The 17,769-nt window shown below is 35.0% G+C and overlaps 1 protein-coding gene across 4 annotated transcripts in view; it reads left to right on the forward strand.

Annotated features, from left to right (window-relative positions):
• Window positions 1–355: 355 nt before the first annotated feature.
• The window catches only part of LOC136029408 (estrogen-related receptor gamma-like), a 180,060-nt gene continuing 162,646 nt past the window's right edge, over window positions 356–17,769 (forward strand). For all 4 annotated transcript variants that reach the window (XM_065707771.1, XM_065707774.1, XM_065707772.1 and 1 more), the window contains exons 1-2: window positions 356–468; window positions 4,012–4,112. In XM_065707771.1, coding sequence (XP_065563843.1) covers window positions 4,089–4,112 — 24 coding nt within the window. In that variant the 5' untranslated portion in view covers window positions 356–468; window positions 4,012–4,088. The remainder of the gene's footprint in view (window positions 469–4,011; window positions 4,113–17,769) is intronic.

Here is a 17,769-nt window from a genome sequence, read left to right on the forward strand (position 1 = left end):
AAACATTGAACTCTAAATTTAGGAGACACCCCCTAATGTGTATCAAACTCAAAAGCTTTCCATACTTCGTGTGATCATGTTTTGATCTTGCGATATATCCTGTACGTACAGAGTCATGCAAAATCTATATCTTTGAAATTGTTCCCGCTATATATAATACTATTAGCACGGGAATACAATTGAAAATATTAGTAACAAAAGTTTACACTAATTAATAGTATTTCAATGTTTAAATGTTTCTATTGTCGAGATTCAGTAATTGCTGGTAGCGCAATATCGGCGCAAGTGTACGTCATCAAAGTCTGTTAACGAACCGCGCAACTCACAGCATTATTATCGGAAACTCAGTAAAAATTTGGGAACAGTCATTTTAGGAAGTTCATCCTATTTATTAGTGGAATTTTGAGGATTCGATTTTGGATTGAGTTGGAAAATTATTTTTTCGTTAGCTTCATGGAAAATTGTTTGGTAATTTTGTTTAAAATTTGGTTAAATTTATTCAGGGAGGAGAAAAGGAATGCATCATTTGATTTTTTGAAATTGTACCATTACATATATGTACTACTGGGTCCCTCAACACCTGTGCTATCCTTACAGGCCTGTTGGTGTACACTTATCAATGTAAGAATTATTTTTTGTGTTTGTAAAAACAGACACACCCTGAATTTAATTAGTTTTAAAACATTGGTATATGACACTGATGTGACTGAAACAAAAAGGCATCATGCCTACAACGGTAGTTTAGAGATTAGAATGTATTTTAAGGGACTTGTCTGGGTAAATATACCGCAGTTCATATTACTTACCAATAAAGTGAACATTATATATCCATGCCTTTTTTATCTTTACGAATAAAATAATCGTTTCTATCGCAAATTTAAATTTGAGCACTTTTTGACCTAACCTAAACTAACCTTATTGTAAATAATTTTGGCACTGAGAAGAGTAGTATTATTTGGTCAAAACGACCGAGAAAGCGGCGCTGAGAAAACGTAGGATTATTTTGTCGGGGAACGACCGATAACTCATACTTTAATTGAAAATTCGTTATTTTTAAGAGCTCAAAAAGAGCTTAAATTTGAATTTGCGGTAGAAACCATTATTATTTTCATAAAGAGCATAAAAAAAGGCACCAATTGGTTTGTTCACTTCATTGGTAAGTCAATAATATGAACTGTGATATATTTACCTTTGTCTATTATAGTGCCAACACTCACGAAGTGAAGTTGGGTAATCCTAATGAAAATTACCAAAACATGATGAAAATATGATTCTTTAGAAACAAATTTGGGCTATATATTTGTATATTAGGGGGGGGGGAGTATAACGGGTCTGCATGCAAGATATGGTACCTGTAATTGTTCTTTGGATTATGAAGTAAGAATTGTTTTCTTACTTCACGCTGTCCAAATACTTTTCTCCGCCCCCCTAAGTTGCAAATGTGTAGCCCAAATTATGTAAGTCCTATGTATTTTGTCACCTGCTATTTGTTCTCCACTGAGCGTAAGCTAGATGTCTCTTAATATCAAACAGTTCGTGGTAACGAACTGTAGTAAGGAGCGACCCGGCTCAATAGTAACCAAAACTCTAAAAAATTGAATTTTGATACCAATAGCTACATCAAAAGAATCGCATTTTAATGCTGATTTTAAATATATAAGTTTCATCAAGTTTAGTCTTACCCATCAAAAGTTACGAGCCTGAGAAAATTTGCCTTATTTAAGAAAATAGGGGGAAACACCCCCTAAAAGTCGTAGAATCTTAACAAAAATGACACCATCAGATTCAGCGTATCAGAGAACCCTACTGTAGAAGTTTCAAGCTCCTATCTACAAAAATGTGGAATTTTGTATTTTTTGCCGGAAGACAAATCACGGGTGCGTGTTTATTTGTTTTTTTTTTCTTTTTCCCAGGGGTCATCGTATCGACCAAGTGGTCCTAGAATGTCGCAAGAGGGCTCATTCTAACGGAAATGAAAAGTTCTAGTGCCCTTTTTAAGTGATCCAAAAAATTGGAGGGCATCTAGGCCCCCTCCCACGCTCATTTTTTTCCCAAAGTCAACGAATTAAAATTTTGGGATAGCCATTTCGTTCAGCATAGTCGAAAACCGTAATAACTATGTCTTTGGGGATGACATACTCCCCTACAATCCCTGGGGGAGGGGCTGCAAGTTACAAACTTTGACCAGTGTTTACATATAGTAATGGTTATTGGGAAGTGTACAGACGTTTTCAGGGGGATTTTATTTTGTTTGTGGGTGGGGCTGAGGGGAGGGGGCTATGTTTGAGGATCTTTCCTTGGAGGAATCTGTCGTGGGGGAAGAAAAATTCAATGAAAAGGGCGCAGGATTTTCTAGCATTACTATAAGAAAACAATGAAAAATAAACATGAAAACGTTTTTTCAAATGAAAGGAAGGAATAGCATTGAAACTTAAAACGAACAGAGATTATTACGCATATGAGGGGTTCTATAAATACTTCAGCATAAAAAGCGAGGTATTTAGGAGGAGATAAATACCTCGCTCTTTATGCTAAAGTATTTTTAGTAATTTCAACTAATTATTCTACGGCCTTTCTGATTCAGCTTTAGCGTAAAGAGCGAGGGATTGTGGAGGGGACAACCCATTTCATATACGGAGTAATTTCTGTTCGTTTTAAGTTTTAATGTCGCTCCTTACTTTCAGCTAAAAAAATTAGTTTTTTTTTATTTAATAGACAGATAGAACCGGTTTGTTCTCGTATTTTACTTAGCGTAATTCTCGAATGTTGCCGCTATAACAAAGGGATATATAGAAATTGAGATTCTACTCATTTTGCTTGGGATAGCCAAATATTTTCATCTACGTGGTTTAATGAAGTGTTACTTACTTCCCCCTAAAAATATACATTCTGGAGAACCACAACACATGACACTATTTTACCACGCCGGACACCCAATGGCAATCTTTATCCAGCGCATGACATACTTTAAGACACATGTGATGGATTTCCTTCATGTTTAACCTCCTTCAAGTATCAATATTAAACATTGAATTACATTAACATAACTATTAATAAATAAATATTGAATAACATTAAAGTTTTATTGACATTATTTAATAGTAATTATTTTAACCTAGGCCATATGTAGATTTTTTTTCCAATTTTCTTTTATATGCTTTATTTTTATTTTGGGTTAGTTTGTTGTTCTTTTTTCCCCGTTGATATGGGCTTCAGGATGTACAGTCGAAATATTCGGGCTTTGATTATTGTTAAATAACAGTTCGAATAGGGATAAATCCTTTTATTAGACAGAAAAAAAAAACAATCAAAAAGTACTGGATATTTCGATCACATATACAGTGACCGTCAGGAGTAATAGTCTATATCTGCTGATGACTGTCACTGTATTATGCGACTGAAATATCCGAAGTTTGTTTGTCACTGTCTAATAAAAGATTTAAAAATGCATTTATCCCAATTCGAACCGTTATTTATTGTCATAAAAAGGCAGTATGGTCTTCGAAAATACATACGTCATTATTTTTGACCAACAAAAGATTTTTTTTTCAGTACTTTTCCCATTATCTTATTAAAAGATCATACCCGTTTTCCTATATTTTTTTTTAGGTTTCTTTGTAAATGGAAAGCAGTTTGGTATAAAAAAAATTAGAAATCTGAATAAATTTAGATGAACAAGAGCCGAAAGAGTCACTTCCTAGAAGTCTAAAAGTGTCGCTACATCCAATAAATTTTAGAAGAAAAAAAATAGATATAGCCTTTATGCTCAATAGTGCCAAAACTTGTATTTGCGTGCTGTTGCTGGGGAGTGACCGAACAGGTGTGGCACAGTTCCTAAATTTGGATTTAACTCTTTCATCTGAAATATCTGAAGCACCAAATATATGGAAAATCAATCTCATGAAGTTAAAATGGATAAAAATGCATTATAAATTTGAGAGCAATAGCATCGAACTGGCAACCATGATGTCCTATACATTAGTTTAATTGCTAATTAGAATTTTCTTCCAGTAAAAATCCATACTTCGAGCGATAAAGCCAAAGTCACGGGGATCTCAAGTAAAGAACCGGTTGGAATTTGGCATCGAATGGAAATTTGGGCAGATGACATCGTAAATATCTTTATTTTCCTTTCTTTTTCGTGGACACATTTACTAATCTACTTCTAGGGTGTAAGCGGAGATTTATTTTTGAAGAAGTTCAAAAATTCGGCGGGAGCTAAAATCATTGGAATTCAGTGGCGAGGGGGGGACTTCTACCATCATGTAAATACACTCTTTTTGTTACCTCCTAGCCCAACGTAGCTTTTTCTTAAACAGTCGTTGTCTTGACATTTTGTGGCACGAAATTTAGTATAAGGGTCGAAGCCTTCACATTTAGAAAATGAAAAATATCAGGTGTGACCCCCTGAACACGCTTAAGAGTTTTGGAATTGGAGTGGGGAGGGGGGAGGTACAAAAATTATTTAAGCCCTTTTCTTCTTAGCTGCGTAATCATTAGATCAACTTTTAAAATATCTGCATTTCCTTACTTCTTCACAATTTTTCCTCACTAGCAGAATCATTACACTAAAAAAATTTAAAAAAAAACCTGAACAACTAAATATAAGAATCAGATTTTTTTGAAAAGATTTCTAAAAAAAATACTCTTCTTTTAGCTAGATTGACAATTAGACAAACCGTGTACGGATTTAGTAGCGTAAACGATTTGATTAAAACATATAATAAGTGGCATATAATGCTGTAAGTAAAGGTATGCACACTTTTTCTAATTTGATATTCTGTAGTGGACAAAATATTTTGCTTGGATTGTTTCTAACTGCAAAGTGCTTATGGATAAATAAAAATAAATATTTTCTTATATCTTTTTAGCGCGCAGTAAAACTTTTCCGAAAATATAAACTAAAAGGGCGAGTAGTACCCCCCCCCCCCGTTCTCCCCTGTATATACCCGTGTCTTACAATGAGCCCTGCAGTTTGGTACATTTTAATGGTTCTAGGTGTTTACCCCAGGGCGATTACCCCACCCCAGAAAATACTCCCCGCGGAAAATACACCCGGTAAACACCCTCTCAAGGAAAATTCCCCCCCGCAAAAACTCTACTTTTTAAAACAATAAAAATCTTTAGCGTAATGAGCGAGGCGTTGAGGAGGGGACAACCTCTTTCATATACGGGACAATTTCTGTTCGTTTTAAGTTTTAATGTCGCTCCTTACTTGCAGTTAAAAAAGCTTGTTTTTTAAATTTAATTTCTGAACGTTTTTGAATTAATGCATGTTGTGATTTTGGCTCACCGCACATGGATAATTAAAACGAAATTTGCTCATTAGTTTTTTTTTGCTAAATAGCTTTCTCATAGTTTTGATCGGACGATTTTGATAAAACAAAGGGGCGGGGGAGGAGGCCTAATTGCCTTCCAATTTCTGGTTACTTAAAAAGACAACAATAATTTTTTTTTATCTTTTTACGAACGTTTTTGTTAGTAATAAATATACGTAACTTACGAATTAACTTACGTAATGAACTTGTATATTCGTTTATTTTTATTACGTATATAAGGGGGTTCGCCCCCTCGTCAATGTCTCGCTCTTTATACTAGAGCTTGAATTTTGTCCCCATTCTTGAAGAATGACCCCTGAATTACAAAGGCCGTAGAATAAATATTTGAAATTACTAAAAATACTTTAGCGTAAAGAGCAAGGTATTGTGGAGGAGACGGACTCCCTTATACACTTAATATTTTCTGTTCGTTTTAAGTTTTAATGCTGCTCATTAATCCCAGTTGAAAAAATTATTTATTCTCTCATTATTTTTTTTAATAATGCTAGAAAATCCTGCGCCCCCTTCATGGAAATTATCTTCCCTCATGATAAATTCCTCCATGGAAATATCCTCCCACGTAATCCCTCCCCCCCAATACACCTGGACCCAACGTGAAAAATACCCCTGAAAACGTCGGTACACTTCATAATAACCATTACTGTATGCAAACAATGGTCAAAGTTTGTACCTTTCAGTCCCTCCCCCGGGGACTGTGGGGGATGAAGTCGTCCCCAAAGACATAGTTGTTAGGTTTTCGACAAAGCTAAATAGAATGACTATCTCAAAATTTTGATCCGGTGACTTTGGGGAAAAAGTGAGCGTCAGAAGGGGCCTGGGTGCCCTCAATTTTTTTGGTCACTTAAAAAGAGCTCTAGAACTTTTAATTTCCGTTAGAATGAGCCCTCTCGCGACATTTTAGGACCACTGGATTCTATGACTTTTAGAGGGAGTTTTCCCCTATTTTCTAAAATAAGGCAAATTTTCTCAGGCTCGTAACTTTTGATGGGTAATAATAAACTTGATGAAACTTATATATTTGAAATCAGCATTAAAATCAGATTCTTTTGATGTAACCATTGATATCAAAATTCCGTTTTTTAGAATTTTGGCTATTATTGAGCCGGGTCGCTCCTTACTACAGTTCGTTACCACAAACTGTTTGATAACGAATACACCAGTTTGTTCTCGAGTTTTACATATGGTAAACTTGAGTCAGTAGCATATAATACACAGTTCCCGGAATTTTTTATGGAGAGAGAGCCAAATTTTTCGGTATTATTTAAAAATGATCAGAGATTAAGTTAAAAAGAACACGTTTTTTCAACTGAAAGTAAGGAACATCGCTCTTTAAGCTAATACTTCGCTCTTTAAGCTAAAGTTCGAATTCTGTTCAAGTTCTTTAAGAATGACCCCTGAATCTCAAAGGGTTTAATTAGAATAAATAGCTGTTTTGAAAATACCAAAGAACTTTAGCGTAAAGAGCGAGGCACTCGCGTGGGGGTGAGCCCCCTCCTACACGTAATAATTTCTGTTCCTTTTAAATGTTAATGTTGCTCCTTACTTTTAGTTGGAATTTTTATCATTTAATTCCCCCTTCATTGAAATTCTCTTCCCCCATAGAAATTCCTCCATGGAAAGATCCTTCTACGTAACCTTCTCCTCCTGACTTGCCCCCCACCACCAGAAAAAATTCTCCCTGAAAACGTCTGTATTACCTTAGATCCTCCTGAGCCATCAGTGGCGCATAGGGCGTCGACAAAGCCCCTCCATTCGTCACGAAGCTGTGCGGCTGGAGTGGTATCAATCTCATTGTGGAGTGAGTGAAATGTTGGCCTCTTTCAGTTCCCGATCATAATCTCTCCGAAGTGTGTGCTTTGGTCGGCATTCTCTTGAAAGCGTCTGTATACTTCCAATAAACAATACTATATGCAAACAATGGGTAAAGTTCATTACTTGCAGACCTTCTCTCGGGGACTCTGGGAGATTAAGTCATCCTCAGAGACATATTTATTAGATTTTTTGACTATTCGGAACAAAATGGCCATCTCAAAATTTTGATCGGGTTACCTTGATAAGAAATGAGCGTCAGAGGGGGCCTATTTGCCCTACATTTTTTTCACTTAAAAAGGGCACTATAATTTTTAATTTCCTTTCGAATGAGCCCTCTCAAGATATTCTAGGACCACTGGGTCAATACGATCACTCCTTGGAAGAAAATAAAACGAATAAATAAGCATCCGTGATCTTTCTTCTGGCAAATAATACAGAATTCCGCGCTTTTGCAGATAGGAGCTTGAAACCGCTACGGACGGGTTCTCTGATACGCTGAATCTGAAGGTATAACACTTGATGAAACTTATATATTTGAAATCAACATAAAAATCCAATTCTTTTGATGTATCTATTGGTATCCAAATTCCATGTTTTAGAGTTTCGGTTACTATTGAGCCGGGTCGCTCTTTATTTACACTTCGTTACCAGGAATTGTTTGATTCCTGAAACACAATGGCTCTTTAATTACAACAATAACCTTTGTTATAAAATTACGTATAAAAAACTTTAGCGTTAAGAGCGAGGTCTTGAAGAGGAGGTTACCCCTGTCCTATATACAATAATTTCAGTTCGTTTTAAGATTTGATGTTGCTCCTTACTTTCAGTTGAAAAACTAGTTTTTTATTTAATTACTTACAGATGCCATCAAACAGTTCGTGGTAACGAACTGTAGTAAGGAGCGACCTGGCGCAATAGTAAACGAAACTCTAAAAGATGGAATTTTGATACTAAAAGATACATCATAAGAATCGGATTGCCCTTTTTAAGTGACCAAAAAATTGGAGGGCACCTAGGGCCCCTCTCACGCTCATTTTTTCCCAAAGTCAACAGATCAAAATTTTGAGATAGCCATTTTGTTCAAAATATAACTATGTCTTTGGGATGACTTACTTCCCTACAGTCCCTGGGGGAGGGGCTGCAAGTTACAAACTTTGACCAGTTTTTACATACAGTAATGGTTATTGGGAAGTGTACAGACGTTTTTCAGGGGGATTATTTTGGTGAGGTGTGGTGATGGGAGGGGGCTATATGGGAGGATCTTTTATTGGAGGAATATGTCATGGAGGAAGAGAAATTCAATGAAGGGGGCGCAGTATTTTCTAGCATTATTATAAAAAAAAACAATGAAAAAATAAATACGAAAAAGTTTTTTCAATTGGAAGTAAAAAGCAGCATAAAATCTGAAAACGAATAGAGATTATAACGCATGTGAGGGGTTCATCTCCTCCTAAACACCTCGCTCTTTACGCTAAAGTATTTTTAGTAATTTCAACTATTTATTCTACGGCTTTTGTGATTCAGGGGTCATTCTTAAGAAATTGGGACAAAATTTAAGCTTTAGTGCAAAGAGTGAGATATTAAGGAGGGGACAAACTCCCTCATATACATAATAAAAATATAAGAATATAAAAGTTCGCTACTTCTTAAATATAAAATATAAAAGAATATAAAAGTAAGTTAATTCTTAAGTTACGTATGTTTTTTACTAATAAAAACGTTCGTTAAAAATTAAAAGTTCTAGTTGCCTTTTCAAGTAATAGAAAAATTGAAGGACAACTAAACCTCCTCCCCCACCCCTTTTTTCTCAAACTCGTCTGATCAAAACTAAGAGAAAGCCATTTAGCCAAAAAAAAGAATAAATATGCAAATTTGATTTTATTAATTTATGTGCGAAGTCCCAAAATCAAACATGCATTAATCCAAAAACGTTCAAAAATTAAATAAAAACAAAACTAGTTTTTTAACTGAAAGTAAGGTGTGAGATTAAAACTTAAAACGAACAGAAATTACTCCGTGTATGAAAGGGTCTGTTCCCTTCTCAACGCCCCGCTCTTTACGCTAAAGTTTTTTTTACAGTTTAATAAAGTAGAATTGAGAAAGATTCAAACTTTAGTGTAAAGAGAGGAGCGTTGAGAAGGGAACAGCCCTTTCATACACGGAGTAATTTCTGTTCGTTTTAAGTTTTAATGTCGCTCCTTACTTTCAGTTAAAAAAAAACTATTTTTTTTTTATTTAGTTTGCTAAATAGGAATTATATGGAACGAGTTTTTTAAAGAAAAATATAGAGCCTCATTAAACCAAAAATGAGCGGTAATAAAGCCAAATCATCTTCAAAGTAATAACTATGGAGTCTATAATAGAAAAAAAGGTATTATATATTTTTGTCTATGGAAAAGACAATGCAAATCAAAAATGAACAGAAATTAATTAAAAAAAAAAAATCCAAAAAACGTGTTTGTCAAAAAATAATAAAGAGCTTCATAAAGCCAAAAATGAGTAGAAATAAATTCAAATAATTTTCCAAGCGTAAAACTACCACAAACTCTCAATGAGACATTCCGGTAACTGTGTATTATACGCCAAATTGCCTACGGATTGTTCTGGGTACCCGGCTGACTGACCGTATCTCAAAAAGTAGGTTGTATGAAAAATGTGGTTCAATCCCGCTTTCTAGGGCTATAATGAAAGAAAGGTTGAGATAGCTAGGCCACGTTCTGCGGATGAAGGATTACAGATTACCAAAGATTGTCCTTTCGGCCAACCGTCTGGGGCTACACGGAAAGCAGGTCGTCCTTGTCTGGGTTGGGAGGATGTCATAAATAAAGATTTAAAGGAAATGGGAACTTCCTGAGAGGGTGTAAAGAGGGAGGCCTTAAAGAGATTAGGCTGGAAGAGGAGCGTGCGTAGCTGTGTTGGCCTCAGGTGGCTTTTTGCTGCAGTGAGTTATTACTACTAGTAGTAGTAGTACTCAAGTTTACGGTGGGTGAAACTCGAGAAAAACCGTTTTTTTTGCTAGTTTCTTCATTACTTTAGAAACAAATTTGGGCTGTAAATCTGCACGTTAGAGGAGGTGGGGCAAAAATAGCGGGTTTGCCTGCAAAATGTGTCAGGTACAATTAGTCTGCATATTATGAAGTAAGAGTTGTTTTCTGACTTCAAACTGTCCAAATGCTTTACCCCCCCCCCTTTATGTGCAAATATATAGCTCAAATTATATATTTCCCAAATGTTCTGTCACTTGTGTTTGTCTTGTCTCGTTCTGATCTAAAAAAAACTGTCGAAGAAACAGGTTTGTTCTCAAGTTTTATACAGCGTAAACTTGAGTGAGTGGCGCATAACACACAAATGCCAAAACTCCTTTCCCCCATGGAAAGAAAAACTCAAATAAAATTCTCAAATTTGGAAAGCCTTGTTTGCCATCGGAGGTGAATTTTTTTGGGAGGAGGAGGGTGTATTCCAGGGGGGGGGTATTTTCCATGGGAGGTACTTTTAAGGGTGGCATTTTCCGTGGGGGGGGGGGGGGGTTAAATGCCGGCCACAATTTTATTTGGATACCCAATGTAAATAAGGATGTTTCTTTTTTACGAAACTGTGCATTTCATGCGAACTAATTATTGGGTTACAAATAATTTAATTGAACTGAACTAGATATAAATCTGATTTTTCTATTTTTCGCCAATTCAAATAACAAAGGATCTCGTGTATAGATATAAAAGTTAATAGGACTGCCGAATGTGGTGGGGGGGGGGTATTAGGTTAGCTACAGTTAAGTAACGAAGATTTTTTACTTTATGGAATTTTGAGGACTTCTATAATGTCATTACAATATTTTAAGCTGTTTTTAATTGTTTTAGGACAGAATAAAATACAACGAGGAACTTTTTACCAAGTTAGGAAGAAATTTTTTGGAAGGCTTTCTCTTCTTCTGTTTGCGCTTAAGACGTCAACATGATACTTTAAACAGTAAAATTAGGGCCATTTCCGGAAATAACTTGTGGAAATAACACAATCTTCATTCTAAGAAGAGTATCATAAGTGCCAAAAATGTCAAATATAGGTTAATATCATCATGACTTTCTATTGTTTGGCATGACTTCACATAATCTTCCTTTTTGTCGGTCATAGTTGTTGTTCCAGAGCAATTTTAAGAACTAAAATTAAAAATGAGAAAAGAAGGTAAATATATATACGAGATTCTATAACTGACATAGAGACAAAATGAACAAACTACTTCATTCATTTTTTATGTTCATTCCAAATATACAAGGTCGTATCCAGGTTTTTGTTGGGGGGGGGTGTTCGGGGTGGGGGCTACAAAAATCTTCACAAAAACGCATCAAAATTTCGCCTATATTCATTTTTGTTATCTGGTGACCTGGAGACCTCCCCTCTGGATACGGCTTTGCAAATATACTAATCAATTTAATGGCAAAATGCACGCAGCCTCTTCCTGATGGTCCCATACACAACCCTAATAATTTATTTCTTCGTTACATTAATCTAGTCCCTGATGCCCAACGTGGGGCGCAGGCCCTATTAGGGATGGGTGTAGGAATATTTTGTCGGGTCATGGGCATTATACTCTATAGCCTTAATTTTGAAAAAAAATTCATGTGAATGACGCCACGTCCAAATGCATTTAAAGAGCAAAGCAGATACATAATATTATTGCACTGACGTTATACACTGTATAAAAAGTGTTGCATTCAGACAATATTTTTTATTAGTATTACAATATGACTAGAGGACGACTCAAAAAAAGAAACCTAATTAATGGCTTTTTAACCGTCCTCTAGGTGCATTAAATAAAAAAAAATAAGTTTTTTTAAATGAAAGTAAGGAGCAACATTAAAACTTAAAACGAATAGAAATTACTCCGTATATGAAAGGGACTTTTCCTCCTCAACGCCAAGCTCTTTACGCTAAAGGTTTGACTCATTCTCTTAACTCTATTTTTAAAACAGTAAGAAATTTTAGCGTAAAGAGTGGGGCGTTGGGTAGGAAAAGCCCCTTTCATATACGGAGTAATTTCTGTTCGTTTCAAGTTTTGATGTTGCTCCTTACTTTCATTAAAAAAAAACTTGTTTTTTTTATTTAATTTCTTGACGTCTTTGAATTAATGCATGTTTTGATCTTGGCTCTCCGCACATAAATAATTAAAACGAAATTTGCATATTAATTAGTTGCAAATAATCGGAAGATTTTTAGAAAAAGGAGCGAGGGAGGAGGTCTAGTTGCCCTCTAATTTTTTGATTAATTAAAAAAGCAATTAGAACTTTTAATTTTTTACAAACGTTTTCATAGGTAAAAAATATACGTAACTTACGAATTAACTTACGTAACGAACTTCTATATTCGTATGTTTTTATTGCGTATATGAGGGGGTTCAACCCTCGTCGATACATCGCTCTTTACACCAAAGCTTAAGTTTTGTCCCAATTCCTTAAGAATGACCTCTGAATCACAAAGGCCATAGAATGAATAGTTGAAATAACTAAAAATGCTTTAGCGCAAAGAGTGAGGTATAACGAGGATGTAAACCCCTCATATGCGTAATAATTTTGTTCGTTTTAAGTTTTAATGCTGCTCCTTACTTTCAGTAGAACAACCTTTTCATATTTATTTTTTCATTTTTTTTTCAAATAATGCTAGAAAATCCTGCGCCCCCTTCATTGAAATCTTTTCCCTCACGAGAAGTTTCTCCATAGAAATACCATCAAAACGTAACCCCCCCAACTCTCCCCCCTAAACCAAGAAATCCCCCTGAAAACGGCTGTACACTTCCCAGTAACCATTACTATATGTAAACACAGGTCAAAGTTTGTACCTTGCAGCCCCTTCCACCGGGACTGCGGGGGAGTAAGTCGTCCCTAAAAACATAGTTATTAGGTTTTTCGGCTATGATGAATAAAATAGCTATTTCAGGATTTTTATCCGATGACTTTTGGGAAAAAATGAGCGTGGGAGGGGGCCTAGGTGCCCTCCAATTTTTTTGGTCATTTAAAAAGGGCACTAGAACTTTTAATTTCCGTTAGAATGAGCCCTCTCGCGACATTCTAGGACCACTCAGTCGATACGGTCACCCCTTGAAAAAAAAACAAGAAAAAAAACAAATAAACACGCATCCGTGATCTGCCTTCTGGCGAAAAATGCGAAATTCCACATTTTTGTAGATAGGAGCTTTAAACTTCTACAATAAGGTTCTCTGATACGCTGAATCTGATGGTGTGATTTTTGTTAAGATTGTATGACTTTTACCGGGTGTTTTCACCTATTTTCTAAAATGAGGCAAATTTTCTCAGGCTCGTAACTTTTGATGGGTATAACTGATCTTGATGAAACTTATATATTTAAAATCAGTATTAAAATGTGATTCTTTTGGTGTGACTATTGGTATCAAATTCCATTTATTAGAGTTTCGGTTACTATTGAGCCGGGTCGCTCCTTACTACAGTTCGTTACCACGAACTGTTTGATGCACGTAAAATTTTAATTAACAAAACACAAAATCACAAGGTGGGTTGTAGGATTTTATGAGTGCCTAGGTTTTTAGGGGCATGGCCAAAAATCGGTTGAGAGCCAGTGTATCCTAGTTATACTTTATATCTCCTATATTATACCAGTTGTATTCTCAGTCTGTAACTTATCTCTGGGATTGAGTGCCTAATTTACTGAAATACTATTCGAAATGATCTCAAAAAGTGTACAATAATGGAAGGAAATTTGATAATCTGATTAATAAAGATAACCCTTATATTGAAAAGTAAGAATGCCATTGCTTTTGTTTTTTATTCAGTTTATATATTCCTTGGGCTATATATATAGGACGATCAGGGGAGGGAGTGTATTTGTAAGTGAATTGATTATTATGTTTGGAAAGGACATACGAAAAAAAAAACCATAAGTGTACTCACCTTATCCCTATGTCAGTCATGGAATCTCATATATATTTGCCAAAAATAAAATAAGTGATACAATACATCTTATCTGTATCACTGCATATAATCTATATATTGAGAATTGGAGCATGTACTTGAGGAGGGATGGAGATACGGGCCCAAAGCCTTGAGAAAATGCGAGTCTAGATAGATAATACCATTGTTATCCAATTTTCAATTTCTACAGTATTCAAAATCTAAGTAACAACCTTTATCACGAGCTCGGAGGTAGGGTTGAAGGCTCTAATTCAAATCTCCAAATTCAAGATCTATTTCAACCTTCAGATCTATCTTCAAAATCTACTATCAAATTTTAAGTATCAACCTTTGTCACAAGCTCGGAGGTAGGGTTGAAGGCTCTAATTCAAATCTACTCCAAATTCAAGATGTATTTCAATCTTCAGATCTATCTTCAAAATCTACTATCAAATTTTAAGTATCAACCTTTGTCACAAGCTCGGAGGTAGGGTTGAAGGCTCTAATTCAAATCTACTCCAATTCAAGATCTATTTCAATCTTCAGATCTATCTTCAAAATCTACTATCAAATTTTAAGTATCAACCTTTGTCACAAGCTCGGAGGTAGGGTTGAAGGCTCTAATTCAAATCTACTCCAAATTCAAGATGTATTTCAATCTTCAGATCTATCTTCAAAATCTACTATCAAATTTTAAGTATCAACCTTTGTCACAAGCTCGGAGGTAGGGTTGAAGGCTCTAATTCAAATCTACTCCAAATTCAAGATGTATTTCAATCTTCAGATCTATCTTCAAAATCTACTATCAAATTTTAAGTATCAACCTTTGTCACAAGCTCGGAGGTAGGGTTGAAGGCTCTAATTCAAATCTACTCCAAATTCAAAATCTATTTCAATCTTCAGATCTATCTTCAAAATCTACTATCAAATTTTAAGTATCAACCTTTGTCACGAGCTCGGAGGTAGGGTTGAAGGCTCTAATTCAAATCTACTCCAAATTCAAGATATATTTCAATCTTCAGATCTATCTTCAAAATCTACTATCAAATTTTAAGTTTCAACCTTTGTCACAAGCTCGGAGGTAGGGTTGAAGGCTCTAATTCAAATCTACTCCAAATTCAAGATGTATTTCAATCTTCAGATCTATCTTCAAAATCTACTATCAAATTTTAAGTATCAACCTTTGTCACAAGCTCGGAGGTAGGGTTGAAGGCTCTAATTCAAATCTGCTCCAAATTCAAGATGTATTTCAATCTTCAGATCTATCTTCAAAATCTACTATCAAATTTTAAGTTTCAACCTTTGTCACAAGCTCGGATGTAGGGTTGAAGGCTCTAATTCAAATCTACTACAAATTCAAAATCTATTTCAATCTTCAGATCTATCTTCAAAATCTACTATCAAATTTTAAGTATCAACCTTTGTTACAAGCTCGGAGGTAGGGTTGAAGGCTCTAATTCAAATCTACTCCAAATTCAAGATGTATTTCAATATTCAGATCTATCTTCAAAATCTACTATCAAATTTTAAGTTTCAAACTTTGTCACAAGCTCGGAGGTAGGGTTGAAGGCTCTAATTCAAATCTACTCCAAATTCAAAATCTATTTCAATCTTCAGGTCTATCTTCAAAATATACTATCAAATTTTAAGTATCAACCTTTGTCACAAGCTCGGAGGTAGGGTTGAAGGCTCTAATTCAAATCTACTCCAAATTCAAAATCTATTTCAATCTTCAGATCTATCTTCAAAATCTACTATCAAATTTTAAGTTTCAACCTTTGTCACAAGCTCGGAGGTAGGGTTGAAGGCTCTAATTCAAATCTACTCCAAATTCAAAATCTATTTCAGTCTTCAGATCTATCTTCAAAATCTACTATCAAATTTTAAGTATCAACCTTTTTCACAAGCTCGGAGGTAGGGTTGAAGGCTCTAATTCAAATCTACTCCAAATTCAAGATGTATTTCAATCTTTAGATCTATCTTCAAAATCTACTATCAAATTTTAAGTTTCAACCTTTGTCACAAGCTCGGAGGTAGGGTTTAAGGCTCTAATTGAAATCTACTCCAAATTCAAAATCTATTTCAATCTTCAGATCTATCTTCAAAATCTACTATCAAATTTTAAGTATCAACCTTTGTCACAAGCTCGGAGGTAGGGTTGAAGGCTCTAATTCAAATCTACTCCAATTTCAAGATGTATTTCAATCTTCAGATCTATCTTCAAAATCTACTATCAAATTTTAAGTTTCAACCTTTGTCACAAGCTCGGAGGTAGGGTTGAAGGCTCTAATTCAAATCTACTCCAAATTCAAGATGTATTTCAATCTTCAGATCTATCTTCAAAATCTAATATCAAATTTTAAGTATCAACCTTTGTCACGAGCTCGGAGGTCTATCTTCAGATCTATCTTCAAAATCTACTATCAAATTTTAAGTTTCAACCTTTGTCACAAGCTCGGAGGTAGGGTTGAAGGCTCTAATTCAAATCTACTCCAAATTCAAGATGTATTTCAGTCTTCAGATCTATCTTCAAAATCTACTATCAAATTTTAAGTATCAACCTTTGTCACAAGCTCGGAGGTAGGGTTGAAGGCTCTAATTCAAATCTACTCCAAATTCAAGATGTATTTCAATCTTCAGATCTATCTTCAAAATCTACTATCAAATTTTAAGTATCAACCTTTGTCACGAGCTCGGAGGTAGGGTTGAAGGCTCTAATTCAAATCTACTCCAAATTCAAAATCTATTTCAATCTTCAGATCTATCTTCAAAATCTACTATCAAATTTTAAGTATCAACCTTTGTCACGAGCTCGGAGGTAGGGTTGAAGGCTCTAATTCAAATCTACTCCAAATTCAAAATCTATTTCAATCTTCAGATCTATCTTCAAAATCTACTATCAAATTTTAAGTATCAACCTTTGTCACAAGCTCGGAGGTAGGGTTGAAGGCTCTAATTCAAATCTACTCCAAATTCAAGATGTATTTCAATCTTCAGATCTATCTTCAAAATCTACTATCAGATTTTAAGTTTCAACCTTTGTCACAAGCTCGGAGGTAGGGTTGAAGGCTCTAATTCAAATCTACTCCAAATTCAAAATCTATTTCAATCTTCAGATCTATCTTCAAAATCTACTATCAAATTTTAAGTATCAACCTTTGTCACAAGCTCGGAGGTAGGATTGAAGGCTCTAAATCATGTGCAATTGTATGCGTATGATAGATCGTGTACCACCTATGTTAGTTACTGAAATAAATCATGGGTTCGACATCCTATCCTATCGTGATATGGCAACAAAATAGCAAAGGATACTCTGCTACGTATACTGTACGGATTGTTTTGTTTATATTAGCTAGTAACACGCAAGCTATCAACCGAATTGTCCATTATTCAGCATCTTTCAAAGGAACTGTTCATTAGTGCTGAGAACCAAGTCATGTCTCAGGCAATTTGCCTTAGAGCAGTCTCTTGGGAAGAAATGAAATGAAACACAAGTAATTAAATGAGACTAATATTCGAGGAAGACATCCCTCGTGAAAACCAGCGTGTCTTTTCGAGAATCAATTTTCTTAAACATCTACCAAAGTTGGAAGTCATCCAGATTTTCAAGGAACTCAATTCGTTTATTTCCATTTATAAAAAATTATTTAACTTTATTTCAAGTTTCCTGGGAATATTATCAGAATTCAAATGAACGAAAA

The sequence above is a fragment of the Artemia franciscana genome, chromosome 7 (genome assembly GCF_032884065.1).
Source record: "Artemia franciscana chromosome 7, ASM3288406v1, whole genome shotgun sequence".
Classification (NCBI taxonomy): Eukaryota; Metazoa; Arthropoda; class Branchiopoda; order Anostraca; family Artemiidae; genus Artemia; species Artemia franciscana.